Below are 20,967 nucleotides of genomic sequence, written 5' to 3'. Positions count from 1 at the left end.
CCATCCTGATCGGTCACTTACACACATATCACCTCTGTCCTGGGGCGGCCTTTACAGGTAACTACTCTCTTCACAACAGAGAAGAGGAATTCAATGCTGTCATGCATTAACACCATGGCAAGCACTCACACTCAGGACATGCCAAAGGTGATGCAAGGTGTTCCTCATGATGCCAAGATTCCCCTTTCCTCCTGAAAATCCCACTTAAGTCGCTGAATTTGCACACCCTGTTAGTTTCAGTAGATCAACTGGTGGGCACTGCATTACCTTCATAGCCTGACTCGGTACTCGGTAATGCTGAACAGTTTCCAGCCTTCTATCAACTAACACAGTTTGTCAAATAAATGCTCCCATTTTTCACAGTGAAGTGTTACCACTCTGGAAATATGGACAGGCCACCAGTGTGGTGCAGGAGACACCTTCGACCATCATTTCTACCTGTGAGAGACACCAGCCTGCACACGGGAGCCAGCAGGACCTGCGGACCATGCGCCCTTGTGTGTCGGGGTGCACAGCTCGGCAGGGCACAGGTCACTGAGGCCCCTTCTTAAATGACTCTTCTTAGACTGCAGAGATCGCTCTTGGTCGCTGCTCTGCTGTTCACAGAGTTGGAACCCCACTGGATGATGGCAAGTACCTTATATCCCTTGGCCTCCTTCCTTATGCTGAAATACACTTTCGTGGCCTTCTACTGGAGGAGGGAGGAGGGCAGGGAGGGGAGCTCAGTTCTGAGCCTGGGAAACCAAACTCCAAGACTACTGAGCACTAAGACCTCATGGGGAACCCCAGGGTGGCCCCGGCTGGGGCCCAGTGTGTGACAGCCCTGTGGCCTGCGACAGGAGGAGCAGGAGCTATGTGTGAGGGCACCCTGCAGGCTTACTGAGTCTGAATGGAGTTAATCTGCCCACACCAGCCCTAGAGAAGACAGCGACTCAGAAAACCATTACGAACTCACACCGCAGAGTTAGCAAAGGAAGCACGAGGAAGAAAGTCAGCCGTGGTGGCTTCCGTTGCCAACACTGATATCGTGACAAGGGAACGTGTGCAGGGCAAGGCTCCTGATCAAAATTTCAGAAAGTTCGCTCTGCCATAAATGGGAGACAGTCTAAAGGACTTGTATATGATAGAGAATGTTTTAGGCAAACAGCTAAGTCCTAAATCACGATCAATAGCTGGCTTTTAGAATTTTTCTCTCAGTTCTCAGCTTTTAGCACACGGTGTGCATTTGTCAGATTGAGGACAGCGTGTTGCTTCACATGAGTGAAGAAAAGTGACTTGTCCACACGGGAAGCTTTCACAGACCAGAAGCCCGGGCTGTTATCTGAAGCCCAGTGGGGCAAGAAACAGAGGGAGAGTCTCATGTGAGAGACCAGCAACTCAGAGAACTCAAGGCCGAGAGGCAAAGTCCTCATTTCTGGGATCCTAGTGCTTCCCCCTGCACAGGTCAGCTCTGCCAGACTCCAGGAGTCCCCTCATCGCTGCTGGAGTCCAAGTCCCACTTGGAAACCCTGCCCTTTGTCAGGCTCCAACTGTCCCTGCAGCCAGTGGGATACCAGGCCCATCAGGACACTGGCCTTCAGCTGTGCTGGCCGCGTCCTGTCCTCAGCCTCACGGGACCTGCGCTCTTTGCCCTGTCCACTCCTGACTCGTACCCAGAGGTTTGGGTCACACCCAGGGCTCACTTGCCCTGGGAAAATCAAATGACACAGGCCACAGATAGTGTTAACAGTGGACAGCCTTTTCCAGGGGGCGGCGTTTCTTCGGGCCAGGAACTGAGAGGGGTTCCCCTCCATTTCTGTCCTCAGATGCCAGCGGAAGAGACCTTCTGAAGCAGGTTCACATAGGAGGACAGTGTCTGTGACCCACGTGGAGCATGGAACATGCTGGGAAGGGAGTCTTATGCTGGCATGTGCTTGGGGTCACTAGCCATCCTCTCCCCCCAGCCTCTGGCCTTCCCTACACAGAGCCGGTGGTGCAGCCAAGCTCACCGTGCTGCCCCTGCCAGGCTCCCCTCGCTTGCCTCCCCTCTGGCATTAGCTTCTCATCTGGCATCGCCCTCCCTGTGGGAACACCCAGGGCTCAAGGTGCTCCTGGCCCCTACCCCCTCTCCATTCATCCCCCTCCTCTGTCGAGGCCTCCAGGCTGAATCAGGAGGAACTTCAAGCAAGGAAAAGGTACAATTGGATTCCGGATCTGGAGGGTCCGAGACCAGCAGCAACAGCAGAGGAAGCCATGGCAGGACAAGTTCAGGTGGAGACAGTGGCTGTCTGCACCGGGGCAGAGAGGAGAGGCAGCCTGAGGGACACTCCAGGGGCAGCGTCACCAGAAGAGTGCAGACTTCAAGGGCACGATTGCCTTGTTAAAAAATTATCTTCTTTTTCCTCTGTGCCATACACTGATGTGCCAAAAAAGGTTTTTTAAAACAATTAAACATTAAATGCTCCCATTTCCCCAAGGCAGAATGAACAGGATTTCATTTTCAAAAGTTTGACCATCAAGGTATGAAGTTTGTTTGAATGAGCCAAGAACATCAAGCTATAGATGTGAGCCTCTCAGGAGAGGGGCAGAGGCTTCCCACTGCAGAGCTCTGTATCCAAATCTGGGTGGGGAGAAGGCGATGTCTTGGAGGGGGGTGCTGAGCGTGCACACACCCTGTACCCTGCACCCTGCTGGAGGTGGCACCGAGGCAGAGACATGCTGAGACTGGCCGGTGGAGGCAAGGCAAAGGTGTCATTTCCAGACCACGAGGAGGAGGAGACAGGGCACTGGGTAGTCTGCTGGAGTGACAGGAGGTGTCCCAGGAAGGTCTCCAGAGACAGGCCCACAGTATGCCCTGAGCCTGAGACCGTGCTCCAGGTGTGCCTCTTCCAGGCCTGCACCCCAGCCCTGTGCCCTGAGGACTGGTATTTGCTGCTAAGTAATTCCAGGCCAAACATCCGATTTAGATAGTAGCATGTATGACTCTGTTTGCATCTGAGTGTGATCAGTCCATCACAAAATTAGCAAACACACATCCACCAAATATGTGTTTCTCCATCCAGATGCAGCTGTGCAAGACACAGGCTTCCAGGGAGGGCTCTGTCAGGTGGGGCTGGAAGGTGCAGGGCCCCAGAAGCTCTGTCCCCTGTAGGAGAATATGTTCCAAGTTTCCACCAGGCTACCTGGTCTGAAATTTTGTATGAAGTGAGCCAGAGAAATATTTGGAATGACAACAGAGTGCTAAGTGGATTAAAATATGTGCATACAACATATGATTTTCCCTTGCAAGCTAAGTGGATGTGACAGGAACATGTAGTGGGAGCCTTTTCCTTCCTGAGAGCCCATGCCCAGTCGCCATGCCATCTCCAGGTTAAAGGCAAACACGTCTGTAAAATAGGAACCACACTCTCCAGGACTCACAGGTGAATTCGATAAATAATACAGTGGAATAAATGAGACTTAACTAGGAAATGAGAAGAAACCAGCACCCTAAAAATGGACACAGGAAAGACACCTTCTATCTTGGAAAACTGAACTCAATTTTTCTTTATTTCTTTCTGTACAAACAAGGCAAATTCATGCATTTCGTGGGCATCTAAGGCAGAAACCAGTGACCTCAAGGGCTGTGCAACCCCTTAGGGTCACGCGTGTCAGTGTCCACTGCTTGTCCTCTTGACCCTATTTGCAGGTCACCCCTGTTAATTCTACAAATTTGCAGGGGGCTTTTCCACTGCTTTGTATTGTAATAATTACATGATGCAGTCACAGAGAAACACTGTACAGCAGTGGAAATCACCATTTTTGTCTGCTGCTGCTTCTCTCGCCTTTCTGATTATTCAATTTTTACTTTCTGGTCCCCTGGGTTCAAGTTCCCTGAAGCTGTTGGGGCCTGGGAGCCCACTCTTCTAGAGGAACATCTTCCTCCATGAGGAAACATGACAGATGGACCACGTGGCTTTGTGTCTTATGCCCAGAAGGGAAGTAAGAGATGCATGACTGATTTTGTAAATAATTTAATTCTGCAGAGCTGCTTAGTAGGTGCTTTCATTTAAGCTCATTCTTAAAGGGCTGTAGTGATGGAGCAGAGTCTATTCAAGTCTGGGATTTCTAACTTGAAGATTAAAAAGTTCAATTACTGACATGTATTATGAATACCACAAATACTTGTATAGTTTGGATCTGACTTCAGCGGTAAGCAACTTTTGTTTACTTTTGCCAGAATACTGTGGTTTAGGAATAGAACCGGCTTCCTGATTCACTTTGTACAACCAGTTAGTTACCACGATGTGTACCCATGGCTGTTGGTAGCATCTGACTCTCCTTTCTAGGTGACACTTCCACCCTGTCCCTAGGTGTCACTGCTGTGTCTAGATATCCCCCCAGGCCTCATGCAGTCTTATATGGAGTTTTTTCAGAGGCGCAGAATCTGGAGTGTGATGCTCGGGCGAAGGGTGAGTGATGCTAGCTCAGTGCCCTGACCAGGCCCTTGTAGTGCTGCGGGGGGATGATGGAAAGCTGCAGGGGGATGATGGGAGGCTTCAGGGGCTTCAGGGGGATGATGGGAGGCTTCAGGGGCTGCAGGGGGATGATGGGAAGGGCCACCCTGGGTGTGGACACAAACTACCCTAAGAGGTGCAGCCTGGGTAGGGTGTAAGGGACAGAAAGACACCTGTGTGCTTGTTGCTGCAGGTCCCTTGCTGCCTCGCCCTTCTTGTTTGCTGTCTTCTGCCAGCCATGAACTGGTTCTCCCCTGTGATGCCCCTCTGCAGGCCACTCTGCCTTGGAGATAGCCAACTATGAACTGAGACCCCTGCAAACTCTGAGCTCCTCTTTTAACTTCGGGTGTTGGGTATTTTGTCTCCACAATGAGAAAAGAAACTCAGATGCCAGGTCTATTGAACTCTATGGATTAATGTATTTTCCAAAACTCAAACTGTAGGTCCAGGAGTAACCTGAGAACTCAGTCTATTATTTTCTGCTAGTACCTTGACTATTTCACTTCAATTATAAGGTGACTCAAGTAGAGTCTTTAATGAAGATCTCAAGGCATTTTGCGTGTCTGTGATTCAGGGAAGATTCCTGTGCTGTTTCCCATCACGCCTACTCTCCTGGGAAAGCAGGGGCCCTGGGACTGGGCTGAGGCCTGGGGGAGTCCTGAGCCTGCAGTGGCCCGGGAAGGCGGGCAAAAGTGACAGATTCTCAGGGGAAGCCACAGAGACCTGAGGCACTGCTGCCCTCGCCCAGTGGAAGCCGGGAAGCAAGAGAGCTCCTACGCGTCGTATCTTAGCAAGCTGTCAGAGAGGACAGCCCAGGTTCTCCCCAAAGTGTGCAGGATGAAAAATAGCCAGCTCAAGTTGCCCCGTGATAACGCTGTCAAGTTCCACGGGGCCTGAGGGTGGGGAAGACGTGCACGTTCCATGAACGATCCAGGATGCGAGACATGGGCACGAGCCGTCTTTCTTATCTTTAGTCACTTTTCGGTCTTCTGGTCTTTGGTCTCTCCCTCTTTACAATCCAGGAGAAGAGGGAAGCGGAAACTTCTGTGGAAAGCAGTGAAACATTCCCCCGCCTGGCTGCTAGAGTGCCCCCGCAGGCAGGTGCTGCACACAGCATGCTAGGGCCCCACTGCCTCTCCTGGCGCCGGCTACAATCACCTCTACATGGTACTCTAACAGGGTCCTCTCCTGCTACTTTACTCGGGGTACGTTTGCATGTATTTTTGTATTTTAAATGAATTACATTTTATAATTAATGGGCATATTTTTGTATTAAAAAAGATGAGTCAAGTAAAGCCCCAAATCAGTCAACAACGAGCAGTCCCTGATAGCCACTGAGCATGTAAGATGGAAAAGTGAGCACCCCGCCTTGGCCTCCTGAGTAGCACAGGAGGACCCCACGCCAGCAGTCTCCCAGACTCCTCCAGGTCATCACAGGAGGGCGATGGAGCCACTGCAGTTGGTGTGCCCATGAAGACTCCAGGGGGTGACGCTGTATTTTATTTAATGACATTTATGATCGCTGCAACACATTGAGATTCTCTAGGGTTTGGTCAGCAGTGCTTGGTTTAGTCAACAGAGCCACATCTTCCCAGCAAGGGGAACCTAGAAACGCAGGTTTAAGGACTCCCAAGCAGTGACAAGCCTCCCTCCAACTCTGCCCTTCCACGTTACCACAGGCTTGTAAAAATCCTGGGACCAGATCATCCTTCATATTTATCAACAGAATTTTATTTCTGCTTATCTCCACTCCCGAGTTCAAGTATAAACTGTGTATTTTCTTATCCTGGCTTTGACAAAGTCCAGCTTTGTTACAGTTTGGAAGCAGTGTGAGAATTCCCTATTTAGACCCGTGTTTACATCTTGGCAGAGGAAGAAGATAGTAGCAGAGACCTGGGCCCTCCCGCTTCAGATAAAACCTACTGATTTCTTCATGTGCTTAACTAGGGATTATTTAAAAGGAGTTAACAATTAAAAAGTGGTCTTTTTTTTAAAAAAAATATGCAATTTTCTACATATTACTTTCTCGGTGAACTATTATCCAAAATGCAAATTATGGCAGTAATATAATAATTTGCTAAGGCTGGCTAGCTCCTCTCTGATGCTCGCAGTCATGATTTAGGCCTATCTACACATACAGGATGCACCCACACATCCACGTGTGGGGGTGTATTGTCCTGCCACCATCCCACTTGCTCGGTACAACTATTTCGCTCATCAGTTTGCGGATCAAATCTCTTTCACGTGAGAAGTCTCCATGTAAAATGCAGCTGTAGATTTCTCACTTATAACCACTTCTTCCCTCGGGGTAAAACGTTAGGTAAGAGCCTGCGAGGGGCTCCAGACGCCAGCAGAGTCTGACTTCTCTGAAGCTGCCCTCCTGTGCGTGCCGCAGCTCATGGAGCAGGCCAGGTGCCCAAGCTCGGCCTCCACCTGTCATGCTGAGCACGTTTACCAGGCAGCCTGCCCATCTGCACACCAATGGAGGAGCTGCCGCAAAGTGCTGGTGCCACCTACTAGCGGAAGCATAGAACTGCAGATCACAGCGATTCCCTCAAATGGGGCCTTAGAAGTCACTCTGGTGAATGAAAGAGGCCCAGCACTCACACTGGTCAGAGTTTAGGGTTACAGCTGCTGGTCTTTAAAGTCTGAGGCTTGGCCACATGCGTTGAACTCAGGTGATGCTGTCACAAGCTTTGGACATTTCACGTGCAATCTTGCAACAATGGACCATTCTACTGTAGATTTATGCTCATGAGATTTTGATGAGAGTAATGCTTTATCACGTTAGCATGAGACTTTCCAGGGTATAGCATCGGGACCTTGTAAATAAAAACTGTTAGATAAAAATCAACCCAACATTTATCATAGTAGTGGTCACCTTGGAAGATTTTAGAAAAAATTAAGTATGAATTTGGTTAGGATGGTGCTGTCTTCACATTTAAAATTATTCAAAAGTAGTGAAGATGCGCCACTCTGAGTTTTGGAGCTGGGGTGCAGACATGTGTTAGTGAAAGTTAAATGAGAAAATCTGGGAAAAAGACTTAGCCTAACTTCTTGTAGACACCTTGCAGTTCATGATAACTATAAAGCACACATCCGGGAATTTGTCATAAACTGTAGTCCACAGGCAGGCATGCATTCGTGCTGACAGTAACACCATCTGTAAGCAAAGGTTCACGTTTATTCTTGCTAATGGGGATGCATGTGACCTATTAATTTTAATTAAATTTATTTCTGAGCAATCTTTCAATTATTTTCATGTTTGAGTATGGAGTCTAAATATAATTGACCACACATCACAATTTATTTGCTAATTATATTGTCTATGTGTGATAATGAAGAATCAGAAAACCAACAGAAATCTGATATCATTGATGCATGTATCTATTTAGTTGACTAAATAGGTAGGTACAGTGTATTAGTTGTCATGAAAATCATTCACATAAATGGAAAAATATAAAAGTTAGTATTGGGAAAATATCTGTCCAATATTTGTATTTATTTAAGCCAGTGATGACTATCACTGAAGTTGACAGTTTACAGACGCAGAGGGAATGGTTTTGTGGTCTCAGTCATTTTCCTACTTGCTAAGTCCACACTTGGTAAGTTACTATTTCTAAGACCAAGCTGATGGACAGCATGAGCGAGGGTCCACGCATGTAAGGCGTCCGCTGCCCTCTCCAGGTCCGACCACAGGGGGGTCACAGGCTCTGTGACCGCTGGCCTTTATTTATGCTCATTTCCCCTTATATTGCCAGGACATATTTAAATGGATAAAATGTTTTTCCTTTTGTTCTGTTTATTTTATGATTTCAGAACCAATATGATTTAAAGTTAAAAAATTTGAGAAGGAAAGGTGATGTCAGTAACAGCAAATCAAAGAGCTGCAGCACAGCGCACGGACACATTTGCAAAGAATTTTTAACTTTGTTGTTCTATGTGCGCCTGCACACACACACACACACACACACACACACACACACACACATTTATGCCTACGTGTCTGCATCCTTTTCTTCCTAAAAATATTCCTTTTACTTGTGAATGAATTTTTAGTGTAGGACAAATTTTATTTTATACTCTCATGGGAATATGTAAGGTATTGATGAACACTTTTCATATCACATATTAAATATAAATGCTATTTTAAACCAATAACTTTTGACAACTTTACTATAATTCACATTTTCTAGACAGTTGAATGTACTTTTTTAACCAGAGGTATCAACATGAAGATGCTCACTTTAGCATGTGTGCATATATCAAACATGTACAAATATACACAGACGTGTTTGCATATGCACATATACATGTATGTACACCACATGTACATTGCTTTGCTAAAGGTCAATTGTTGGACAGAAGTCCAGTCTAGTCAGTAATTCATATTAGTTTTGAAGCAAACATAATGAGTGAAAAATGAGTAAAAGCATTTGAAATGTTTATTTTTGAATTTTAATTAGAATTGTCTTCTAGTACCAAACCGATACATACAAGAACTTCGATTAAATTTGTGGTGCCATTTTTAGAATCATTAAATAAATTGACTCTGAAAAATATCCTTCAGCAGGTATAGAGACTTTGAAATGACTACTAGTTATTTAAGCACTAGTAACGGAGTCCTGCCCATGAAGGTTAAAATCATTGATTTAACCTTTGGGTCACAAGATCCCCTCACATTGAGATTTGCGATGTCTCTGATTTCTACTAAAGCTGACCCATGCGATGTTCTGGAAAAACCCGTCACTGAGTGACAGGACAGTTGTCATTTGTTTAGAGCCCCGAGCCTCCTCTCCGCCTTATGAATCGCATAGGTTATCTGAAAACTTCATTGTCTGATTTCCCAGTGTTTCACGAGGAACATGAACTCTGAGAGCTTTCCAGAGGATGCAGTTCTGCACTCATTTTAAGGGGGCGCGTTCGCCCCTCAGCCATGGTGCAGACGTTCAAGGCAGGCAGCAGTGAGCCTGGGCGAATGCTTCCTGAGATAACTTCTCTGTGACTGCTGAGATTTACAGAGTTCTCACATTTTCTTCCCCCACAAGGATTCTAAATCAGGTTGGTTCAGAGGAAAAGCCAGCACACCCCATTTTTCTAATATTATCACTTCTCCAGATGGTCGGCGCCATCTCTAGCTCCCTTTTCCTAGAAAGTAAGAGGCACCTCAGGAGTGTGCGGGCGCAGGGCTGCATGGGCAGCACTCTGGTGTCCCTTCCCTTCCTCTCTGCCTGCTTGCACCCGGCTCCTTCACCTCCTGCCAGGCACGATGACACGGCAGACGTGAGCATGCAGAGTGCCTGCAGCCTCACCTTGGGACCTGAGCAGCCAGAGGGTTAATGGTGCATCTTTGAAAACAAGTGACCATGGGAAATGCAGGTTGGCAGGGATTTAACTCCTCAGGAGTCATGCTGGAACATTTCTAAGGGCAGTGCAAGGCACGTTTCGACTGTGTTTGACATCTAATTAAGGAGGACAAAATAGTAGTTTTGAAAAGGAAATCTCTCCTGTAGTATAGAAACAAACTGCGGGTCACTGGCCGCCAGGCATTTGTTTTGGAAAATAAGTGTACACAGGTAATGATGGACCAGGAAGGTGACAGAGGTAAGTGCTTGGACCACTGCTTTTCTTCTTGTCCATTTGCAGTTCATTTTAACAAACTGCAGGGCTCTGGGTGAGTCAGTGGAATTTTCATACGAGTGGGGGGCACCTTTTCATTGAGAGGAAAGCAGAATAATCATGCTACAGTCACCACAGCCCTCTGAGGACCTTGTCAAGTACATCCTCTCAGTGTATACAGTTTGCTTTCTCAGTGTACACTGCAGAAGAATCTGTTAATTAAGCACTATCTTCTGACAGGATGTGCACCCATGTACAGTTTATCACAAAGTAGATTAGAATAGTCTGCTACCATGAAAATGAAATTATTATAAAATAAAAAGCTAATTTAAAATTTTAAACTTATTTTAAGTGTATCATGTAGATAACTAATTGTAACTCTAGCATATATTTCAAATGTAATTTCAAACTTGTCAACCTAAAATTTTATCCCATAGGCCTGCATATCTTTTAGAATTAAAGTTTATGTTAAACTTACTTATAAGAAATATAAACTTGCATACAAATGACCACCCAGCTAAGAATTGTTTGATGGTACTTTACTAAGGAGCAAACATTAAAGAAAGAATGATGGAAATCCACTTGCCTAACATGATATATTCTGGAAACAATTTAAAGACAGTCATTAAGTAGAACCATTATAGAGAGTCAATTAACTATTTAGTAGAATCTACATGATTTTTAAAACATATAATAAAAGTACAATTTTAAGGCCTAAACTCTATTTATAACTAGAAAGACACGAAAATACTACATTAAAAATTTTCCTATTCAGTGGATTTTATCCAAATTGTAAGTTTAAGTAAACATCTTTTATAGGCTTCAAATTTTCTAATTCAGAGCAAAAACATTATCTCTCTCTCCTTTTTGAGATATCATTCATCTCAGCACATTCAGAAAGATGTTCCCTACCATGTGAAAATTAAGAATATGTATTTCTGGCATAAGAACAATGTACAATGCACATCAGCTCTGCTGATACCCAGCAGTTTTCTGTTGAGGCTTAAAACTTAGCACACTGAAGCTTCTCACTGCCCCACCCCCAATTGGAAATCTGAGACTCCTCAGAAATCAGCACCTCGGGGAGTAAAACCACTGGGTTAAAGCTGTTTAATCTTCAATTCATGTAATCGTACCTAAGTTATGTGAATATTTTCTTCCAAATGAAGTTTTGTGTCTATATACCCTTTTGGTATCATTGTAGCATTATATTACACATCACTGTGTAAAATCTATCCAAACAGACTTAGAATAAGTATTTTCTTTAAAAATCCTTATTTAAAAACAAGCACATACTTAACACTATACCAAATAGAGTACCATGTGATGAGGTTGGTGTTTTTTTTTTTTTTCTTTCTTTCTTAGGTTTATACTTTTTAAAAAGGAGTTCACAGGACTGTGTAGCTGGAGAGTAACATCTCCTCAGTCCTCACCGCGGTGCACATGGAATGAAATAACATTGTATTTCCAAGGCTAGCTTGACACCAATTAGTCCAATACACAGTCTTTTGTACAATCAACACACTGTGGAAAAACTAGTATGTTCTCTCCAGTTTATATTCTCCTGGCAAATCAAGATCGACTGCTTGTGTGAAGCATCTGATTGTCAGATCTGAGAAATATTCATGACGGCGATTAACCATCTCGCGTCCACAACTAAGAAAATGCAATTCATCATCCCAATTATTGCAGGCACATATATAAAAAGCTCACTTTTGCATTAGTACTGTTTTAAAAAATATTTTAAAAGAAGCAAAGTCAGCAAAATGAACAGAACAGGCGAAAGGATCTTAAGATACTCAGTTCTGCCGGAGCCGGGCACGCAGCTCCTCAGAAAATGTGATTAAATGTTCTTTGTTTGCACTTAAATTGTCACACAGCAAACACAAGACCTGTTCTTTTTAAAAAAGTACTCCAGTGGTCTCAGGAAGATGGCCATAACCACAGGGTTTTACAGGCTAAGTCCAGGTTGGAGGGTCTGGACTGGGAGGAATTGGAACGAGGGGGAGATGAATTACAAAGCCAGCCAAATCAAAGGAAAACCAAGACTTACCTTTGTAGGAGAATTTCAGCCTTGGCACATTGTTCTTGCTGTGTGCGTAGTTTGCTCCTGCCGAGAGTAACGCTCCCCAGAAGACGCAGAGCAGCCCGGCCAGCCAGCCCATGCTGCAGGCGCCGTGGGTCCTCCCGGCCGCCACCTTCCTGCCCGCGCTGCTGTGCGGCCAGAGAAGTTCAAACAATCTGGAAACTGGAGGTAACAGGTGACTAGGTCAGTCCCATTCATAAATGCAGCCGATCAAGCCCAAACGGCAACACCAACACCTCTTCCTCGGCAACAGCCTCTGAAGCACAAAAACTTCAAACCCTCAAGAAGGAGAAGCAAAAAAAAGAAAGAAGCCAGCACCGGATAATGAGGCACAACTGTTGTGTGGAAAGAAAAGGATTCAGGAGGCTGCTGCAGGGCTGGCTGGGAAGCAGGTCCTTTTATCTGAGCTCCTCTGATAGCCGGTGGCGGACACTAATCCTGCTGGCTGCTGCCTCATTCGGCTCCGGGGAAGCAGAATGAAAGGGAAACAGAGAGAGAGAGAGAGAGAGAGAGAGAGGGAGAGAGAGGGAGAGAGAGGGAGAGAGAGAGAGAGAGAGAGAGAGAGAGAGAGAGAGAGAGAGAGAGCGCTGGAGAGCGAGCTGGAGAGCGAGCTGGAGAGCCAGCCAGAGCAGCACAGCCACGCAGACTTTTCCTGTGCACATGGGGTGGAGAGCACGCAGAGCCCGCAGACAGGACCCGTCCCAGCGCTCCGGCTGGCTGACAATGGGAGAGCGGGCGGGCGCAGCTCCCTCGCCTCCTGTCACACACATGCAAAAAACATCTCCTCTCCTCCAGCCCAGAGCCGGGAGCACAGCCCTCCAGCAAGCCTGTGAAAGGCATGTAGCTATAAATTTACTTCCCCAGGCGAGCATTGTTTTAAAGCCATTTTGGGGTGCAATGTTGACTAAAAAAATGTGATTTCTGCTACCTACATAATTTACAATTCACGCTCATTACACAATGCTGCTGAACTTGTGCACTTTGTGTGTGTGTGTGCGTGCATAATGGTTTCTGTGCACACACGCATACATAACCTTCTCATCAGTGTAACTTTAACCCCTGAAGGTTGTAAAGCCTCCTTAGAAATGGTGCCCTCCTCCCACCAAGCCCTGGGCTCCTCCACCCCAAGCCCTGGCCCTGCTGCAATTCCAGTGAAGAAATTGCTAGGAAGGCCCATTCCAACAATCATTCAAGACAAATATAGGTCTACTGAGAATTATAAATTACAACAGAGGATTCTCGAAAGGATACTCAGAATTTTAAAACATCTACGGCTTCGCAGCTTCTGGAAGGCTCTGGCTAACATTTTCGTGCACTATATCTGATTAATTAAAGCCACTTCCCTTGTTTGGGCTTCAAGGTCAGGAGAAGATGACAAAGTTCACAAAAGTCCCTGCTGAGAGTCAAGGCCCAGCATGCAGAGAATATTTCTGAGCCCTCATGACTGGTGAAAGGTTATACATTTTCTGCGGGACACATGTCATGTGTTCAGGGAGTCCCACACACACCAGGGTTCTGCAGTGTTAAGTTTTCTCCTATTTTTCTTTCAATCCTTCGCAAATCTGAGGTGCCTGTAGGGTGTGAGGAGAGGTTCATACCACAGGAAACAGGAGGGAACTTTCTCCACTGCCTGCAACACTTGAAACACAGGGGAAAGCACCCAACTTCAAAAATACGGAAATGTCCTTTTAGGAGAGGGGAGTCTCATAACCACTTACTGAAGGTAGTTCAGGAACCTTATTCAAAATGACCTAATATTGTCACTCAGCTTCTCATGACTCTGCTCACAGGCCAGCAGAGAAGGAGCAGTCCCCTCCTCCTCCGTGCATGCTAGGTGCTGGGCTGCAGAGGGGGAGGGAAGGGGCAAGGGAGGTAGGGGGAGGGGAGAAGAGGAGGGGAGGAAGGAAGGAGAGGAGGGGGAGGAGAGAGGAGGGGGAGGAGAGAAGGACGGGAGGAGGGAAATGGAGGGGAGGAGTGGGGAGGAGAAGGGAAAAGTGGGGGTGGAGGGGGAGAGAGAAATAGGAGGAGAAGGGGGAGGGAGAGGCAGGGGAGGAAGGAGAGGGGAAGAGGAGGAGGGGCGCTGTCTCCATGCCCCTAGATTGACTCATCAAACCTAAGTCCTATGTCAGCTGCTGCAAGCCTTTTGATCATGTAGCCTTGTAAGAAACAGAAAATCCCCCAATCATGTTGATTTTCCTCATTCCCACTCTTGTTGTCCTGAGTACTCTTCAAGCTCTGGTCAATGGATTAGGGCCACCAATGACAACAGGCTTGTCTACCCCTCGGATTACTCCAGGGACCGGCCCTGCTGGAGGCTGGCACGTGGGCTTGCTGGGTCTGGACGCCTGAGTGACCTCCCTGAACACCACACACGAGTCCTTTACATTACCTGGTCTCACTATTGTCTTTTACATGTGTTTCAAATGTCATAAGGTGTATTTTTCATTATGAGTCTTATTACACAGAATAGGAGAGCAAGTTTATTTTGGTCAAAAATATGATAAATACAATAAGTAAATTTAGAAGTATATCCATTTCACTTGCACAAAGTCTAATCCTGAAACCTTCAGTGTGCTCCAGTCAGTAAAACAGATGGAAGAGGGCTGGCATTGACCAATAGGGAAGAAAACACTCGACTGGATTCTGAACCACAAAATCAGAACAGTTATTTCACTTTGCAAAACAACACAATTTAATTCAATGTTTTTGCCTAGAATTTGATTGCATACATACCCCCATGTTTACAAACACACATTTCTTAAACTTTGATATACTTATATCTATAATGGGTTCCTTATCCTCAATGTTTTTATCAAGTTTGTATTTTTTTCAGATGCCTCAAAGTAAAATATATTCGCAGTTGTATTTGCTTTTGTAGATGTATTTTAGAGAAATATGAAAGTAAATCACCTTGTTAGACATAATTATTCTAGGCTGATTTCACTGCAAAATAATAGCAAAGTCTGGCCACATAAATATTTAGCTATGATAAAAAGAAGAAAGGAAGATAAAATAATATGTCCCTAAACACTGCTTGCAGAAGCTTCTGGGGTCTCACCTGTCTACTGCTTTCCGGCTGACTTTGGGAGAGTTAACTCCAGGTGTTTTCAATTTTTGCATCCTCTGGGGAGTGATAGCTGTCAGCCTTTCTCTCAGGGAGTGTGGGTGCAAGGTTGGGGTGGGCCTGGGTGGGGTGTTCATCAGCAGAGGCTGCACAGGGACAGTGGCGCCCCCTGGGAGGTGTGGCCCCGGGGTGGAGCAAGCCCATGTGTTCACTTTGGTGACCACAGACTACTTTTCACAGTCACAAATATCACCCGGACTTTTCAACTACTGAATTTAAAGTACCAGCGAGCTTCCTCTGTGCCTCTAAGCGCTCCAACCTAATTTTCTAGCCCACAGTCTGAATCGCGCACCACACTTAAGAAAGTTTGCAACTGGCCCTGGTATCTTCTCCAGTTGCCAGTTTTCCAATGAAAGTAGCACTTGCCGGAAGGTCAGATTTCAGCAGGTTCCGAAAACCACAATGAAGATGTTGTATACAATGCTGTCAAAGGAATCAGAGGCTCTTCCCCTCGCCCCAGTCCAGGTTGAGATGGATCCCGGGCCGAGGTTCTCTGCTGCGTGCTTGATTTTCCAGGGAAACACTACTTCCTCCGTCGGGCAGCTCAGTTACCTCTTGTTTTACCAATAAAACCCTGGGCAGTCGTTGGAGATTAAAGCATTTCTCCAATGAAAGGCACTTTTGCTTGTTTCTCATATTGGATGGAAGCGATGTAGATGGTTTTAAAATGCCCACTACATTTTGTTGTTATGGAAGAATTAGCCATGGTAATGAAGGTCCTGATTTAAGAGCAGAAACTGAAGTTCTAATTGGTGAGATGACGTTCCGAGAATTTTCTTAGGTTATAAACACCCAAGTCTTTTCATGAGTGGCAAAAGACCTTGCTGTATTTGCGCATACAAGAATACAAGGAGAAGGGATGGTTTGAAGGTATTTAAAAGATTTCACAGACAAAATGCACCAAAATTATGGCGCACTTGGGTAGACAAGCTTACTCTCTCCCACCTGGCTTCTGGGGTTAGAGCACCCTCCAGGGTCCAAGTAGACGCCTCTTCAAGGGAACTACTGAGTTAAGAATTGCAGAAGGAAGTTAATCAGTTCTACTAGGAAATGCATCAACAAGGAGCCGCTACTAAAAACAAATTTCAGTGCCCCTCCTGAGGTGTCTTTTGATCGAGTCACACAGAAAAAACATCTACTATATTGGTTCCCAGCCGACATCTGCTGGGCCTGCTGCTTCTTCTTCAAGCGGCTGCTTCATTAGTACTTGAGGAAGGCCTGTGATCAGCGGAATTGTAGCAAATGTCACAGCCGAACTTGTGCCCTTGCTCTGATACTCATGTCGAAATTCATTTTTAATGAGGTTTTGCTGGTGCAGGGAATTTGAACCTCCTTCTCCCTCAAAGACAATTGTGTGGGTGAAAAATTCTTTAGAAGATCAGAAGACATCCTATTAATTGGGAAAGCTAAATATTTGATGTATTATTTGTTCTGGCCCCCAGTGCTGGTTATTTAAGAGGTACTGCAGTGGTGGATGGGAACTGGGGGTGGCAGGTTAAAAGCAATGCTTCGGAAATTAAGTTACACTTTCCATGATCTGACCCCTGTAATGCTTTTAGTCTAAGCAACACAGGAAAGCATGAGTTGAGAGAAAGAAGTGGAACATGCAAAAGGAATTTAGTCCCCAAGAAGCATTAACCTCCACCCCACCGGAGAAGAGGAGTTCCACGTGATGACCTGTCCCTAGCCGGGAATAAGTTTGTGACACTTAGAAAAAGATAGTTTGTGTTCTCCTCGCAACATCAATATTTATGACATCTTAAAGCAAATACAATCTCAGAAAATAAAAGGCTGGTTCAAAATGAATTCCAAGTGGTAAATGTGGAATTAATTCAGAAGGAGATAAGAAACTATCCAAAGAATTACATTTTTGTGGCTATAAATTCCAAGAAAAATCTAGATGATTAAGGTATCAGAAATGACAGGGAAAATGTTAGCGTTGTGCTCTTTGCCCTGAGGGTTTGGTGGTGGGCTACGCTGCATTTCACTGGGTCAGTCCACTTGAGGGGGGCAGAAGGACAAACGCAAATACAGGGTGAGCCCCCAGGCTGCTCGAAGTGGCCGGGCCCCGTTAGAGTGGAACACCTGTCCTCTCTCCTTTCTAGGTGATCTCCCTAAATCCATCATATGTACCCACATTCCAGAAAAGCTTTGGAAACACATTTCCGTCTGTGTGATGAGGTTGTCAGCCCTCTAGTGGCTTTATTGGCTTATCTGACATTTGAATGCAGTATCCCTGAGACTAATCTATTAAAAAACAATGAAACACTGCAGATACCTGTCTCTGTTTTTAAGTGACTGTCTCCATCTCAACCCAAAGGCAACCAGAGAGTCTGTGAGGGAGACAAGAATCCCATTGTGAGAGCTGATGAGCGCCAGCCTGGCAGCGAGGAGGAGAAGCCAAGCATCTGTCCCTGGAATACCAATGACCAGCAGGCCGCTGGCCCCACGTCTCACCGGGAAGCCACTGGTCACCGCGTGCAGCACAGACACAGAACACAGACATGGCACGGACCTGTCTCATGGACACACAGACACCTGGCTCTGGGGCCGGAAGTGGAGTGAAGAAGTGAGCGGCTGGGGTCAGGAGGACTGGACCACAGGAGGTCTCGGGTCCCTTCTCTGTCCCAGACTCTAGAGTGCGACCCTCAGAGGACGCTGCAGGCCACTGCGGACTTCTCCGAAGAGGCCTTGCCCTCGTTCAGATGTTTTCAAACAGTGAGAAACTGAGAGCCTCAGGGAGCAGAAATGCAGATGCCTAAAATTCAACCCTGAGCCCACTGCAGAGCAGCTCTCTCCCGCTGCCAGGGTCCCTGGGGTGCAGAGCAGCGTCTGTCCAGCCCGCGCCTCGCCCAGCTTTCTGTGGTGCAGGAGTTCAGGCATACTCTGGACTTCCTCTTACTGCCTGGGCTATAAAACCAGCTGTCACCTTACAAGGGAAATTATGAAGTGCTTTGTTTATTAGGTAGCAATTTTGTATTATTATTAACTATGATTAGTGAAGAAATTCAGTTTCCCATAAAATTAATCTCTTTGAAAAATCAATCATCATAAATTCATTTTCTTTTCTATCCTGTATCAAAGAGAGGAGAACTAGCCTCCTGTATGCCTACTTTTGCTTCTTCTTAAATTACAGATCCCTGCTGAAAAGTTTTGAGCTGAAGATTTAAATGACAATGGGATTATTTCCTTGTTTCCTTTTAAAAATTGATACATGTCTTTGGTAAATGAAAGCACTGAAAAAAACTTCCCATTTCTAATTGAATTTGATAGTCCTCGTGTTCAGAAAAAAAAATAATGTCCACTATATTTACTTTGCTGGCAAACTGTTTTTAAGTTTATCCCAATTAAAATTTTATAAGTAAATAAGCTGATGTGTTACTCAACATAAGAAAATATATATTTTTAAACATATTATTTTAAATACTGAGTGCATTTCTCATTGTATAAATGTATAAAAATGAACTAAGGTTTTTTTGGTACAGTTATTGCACAATTATTCAATTATGAATTTGCAATTGATAGAATTATGAGACATAGTAACTATAGTTCATAATATGCAGCATTTTGAAGAATGCTAAGCGATTGGATATGAATTGTTTTCCTTCATAAAAATGATAATTACATTGTATACTACAAAATATACTACATTTTTTAATGCCTAAATTTTGTAACCTGAATAATTAGTTCTAAAATAATAACATGCAATATATTAACTAGTTTTAATTTCCTACTTTTTTGAAATTCAATATCATTTCTTTTTTGTTTTATTTTTAAAAGTTAAAAAATGATTATGTGAGCTAGCATGTATCAGTTGGCTAGATTTGTCATTTCCCGATACACACAGATATCAAAACATTATGTTGCACAAAGGATTTTCATATAATTTTATCTGTCAACTTAAACATTAATTAACAAAAAGAAGTCGATATTTTGCTGGTCTTATTTTGAGTTGTAAAATAATCACTATAGACTTTGTGGTACTATGAAATCTGCTTCAGTTCCAATAAGCCCAAATGACAAAATCTTAAGAGAATGCATCAAGGTAACCACACTAGGCAGGGTGAGTTTTCAGTGATTTTCACAGTGTAGAATCCAGCATAACCAATTCAATTTTATAGACATACTGCAAAATATACCCTTTCTTTATTCTCAAATCCTACACATTTTGAAACATTTTACATGTAACATTTCTTGGACTTTTTCTGCTATACTTACTCGGTTAGTGAGTAACAATTTGAGACACTTTTTCCCTAGGTACCACTCGTTTTGATTTGGAAAACATGCTACAAGTTCTTTGAGGTTGTGATGTGTATTTCCAGTAATGAGTACCCTAGGACAATTTACCTTTTTTCCCCCTACAATCATATAGACCACCACATAAAACATCGATCCCGTGGATCATCTATAACTCTTTATGTATTTATTTTGGTTAGTGTGTGTAATTTTTTATACAGCTGACTGCTGTATTCTTTTCATCAATTACTGTATCTGTTTTCATTCCTTCTAGCAATATCTTCCCTATTATTATGGAAGACTCCAGCTGATGACAGACTGCTCACATATTTTGTTGGATTATCGATAATTACAGGCTATTGTATCCCCTAAAACTAATCTGCCTATATCAGGATTTTGCATAAGGGACTCAGAGTACAAGCTTGCTTTGTGTGTTATATAAAGCCATGCATAATTTTTCACAATACTTTGTAAGTATTCTGGGAGCTCCTCTCCCATGTTTCTATGGTGCGAGGTGCATACATCTATTATAACTCATTACTTCACAGCATAAAATTTTTTCTCAGACTAATTTCAGAAAGAACAGAAACTACTTTCTCATTATTTTTTCAGGCTTCAGCACAGTAGTCACCGCAGAGTATAATGTACCCTATTAATTAATGGATTAATTAATTAACTTCTCAGGCAGGGGAAATGTACACCAGATACTAAGAATATTGTGCCCCAGAAATCTCTCAACTTCAATAAATAGTTAGGTAGAAATTCTTCCTTTGTAGGTAAAATTGCACTAGTATTTCATGCACTCAGGTTAAGCATGAGTAGTCCATAGTATAGGGGAGCTCTGACCTGTTTCTTTATAACGCTGTTACAGTCACCATGTTATAGTGTAGAGAAAATATATTTTTTTCTCCCAAGCGTAGAAAATCTCTGTTCTGTTATTATTATTGTTCATACTTTTGTGTATTTCTTTTGAAAGTAAACTCCTCTTCTGGTTCAACCATACATTTTAAAGAATTAAGCAAAATGAGCACTCTACAGTGTTTGTAAATGTATAGTTTCCATATGGTAATCAGTTCTACTTTTTGTATAAAATAATTTTAAAGGGTTGTAAAAGCCTTAGGAAATAAGGCACAAGAAATTATGAAAATAAATGTATTATAAAGGCATAAGGACTCCTGGGTTAAACACAGGATCGCTGTTTCTAGCAATAGATATAAACCTAAGTTTTTATAGAGAGAAGCAAGTGATTACCTCTCTTCCATCAGGGTTGCCAAGTCAGCTATCACACTTGTCACTGCCAAATGCAAGGACACGGGACAGCCAGGGTGATAAATGGTTCCTGTCTGCACCCCCTGCATATTTGGGAGCTGCCACTCCACCGTGTGGCCAAACCCATGGGTACCCATCTCGAAAGTGGGGTTCAGACA

The 20,967-nt window shown here is 44.3% G+C and overlaps 1 protein-coding gene across 3 annotated transcripts in view; it reads right to left on the bottom strand.

Annotated features, from left to right (window-relative positions):
* Positions 1-20,967, bottom strand: part of Sema3a (semaphorin 3A) — a 427,345-nt gene that overhangs the window by 178,601 nt on the left and 227,777 nt on the right. For all 3 annotated transcript variants that reach the window (XM_003469818.5, XM_063237438.1, XM_063237422.1), the window contains one exon: positions 12,148-12,342. In XM_003469818.5, the coding sequence (XP_003469866.2) occupies positions 12,148-12,342 (195 nt within the window). The remainder of the gene's footprint in view (positions 1-12,147; positions 12,343-20,967) is intronic.

The sequence above is a fragment of the Cavia porcellus genome, unplaced genomic scaffold (assembly GCF_034190915.1).
Source record: "Cavia porcellus strain 051 isolate PalLab524CR breed Dunkin Hartley unplaced genomic scaffold, mCavPor4.1 scaffold_2, whole genome shotgun sequence".
Classification (NCBI taxonomy): Eukaryota; Metazoa; Chordata; class Mammalia; order Rodentia; family Caviidae; genus Cavia; species Cavia porcellus.
Note: the sequence above shows the minus strand (reverse complement) of the source record. Positions and strands in the feature narration are given on the sequence as shown.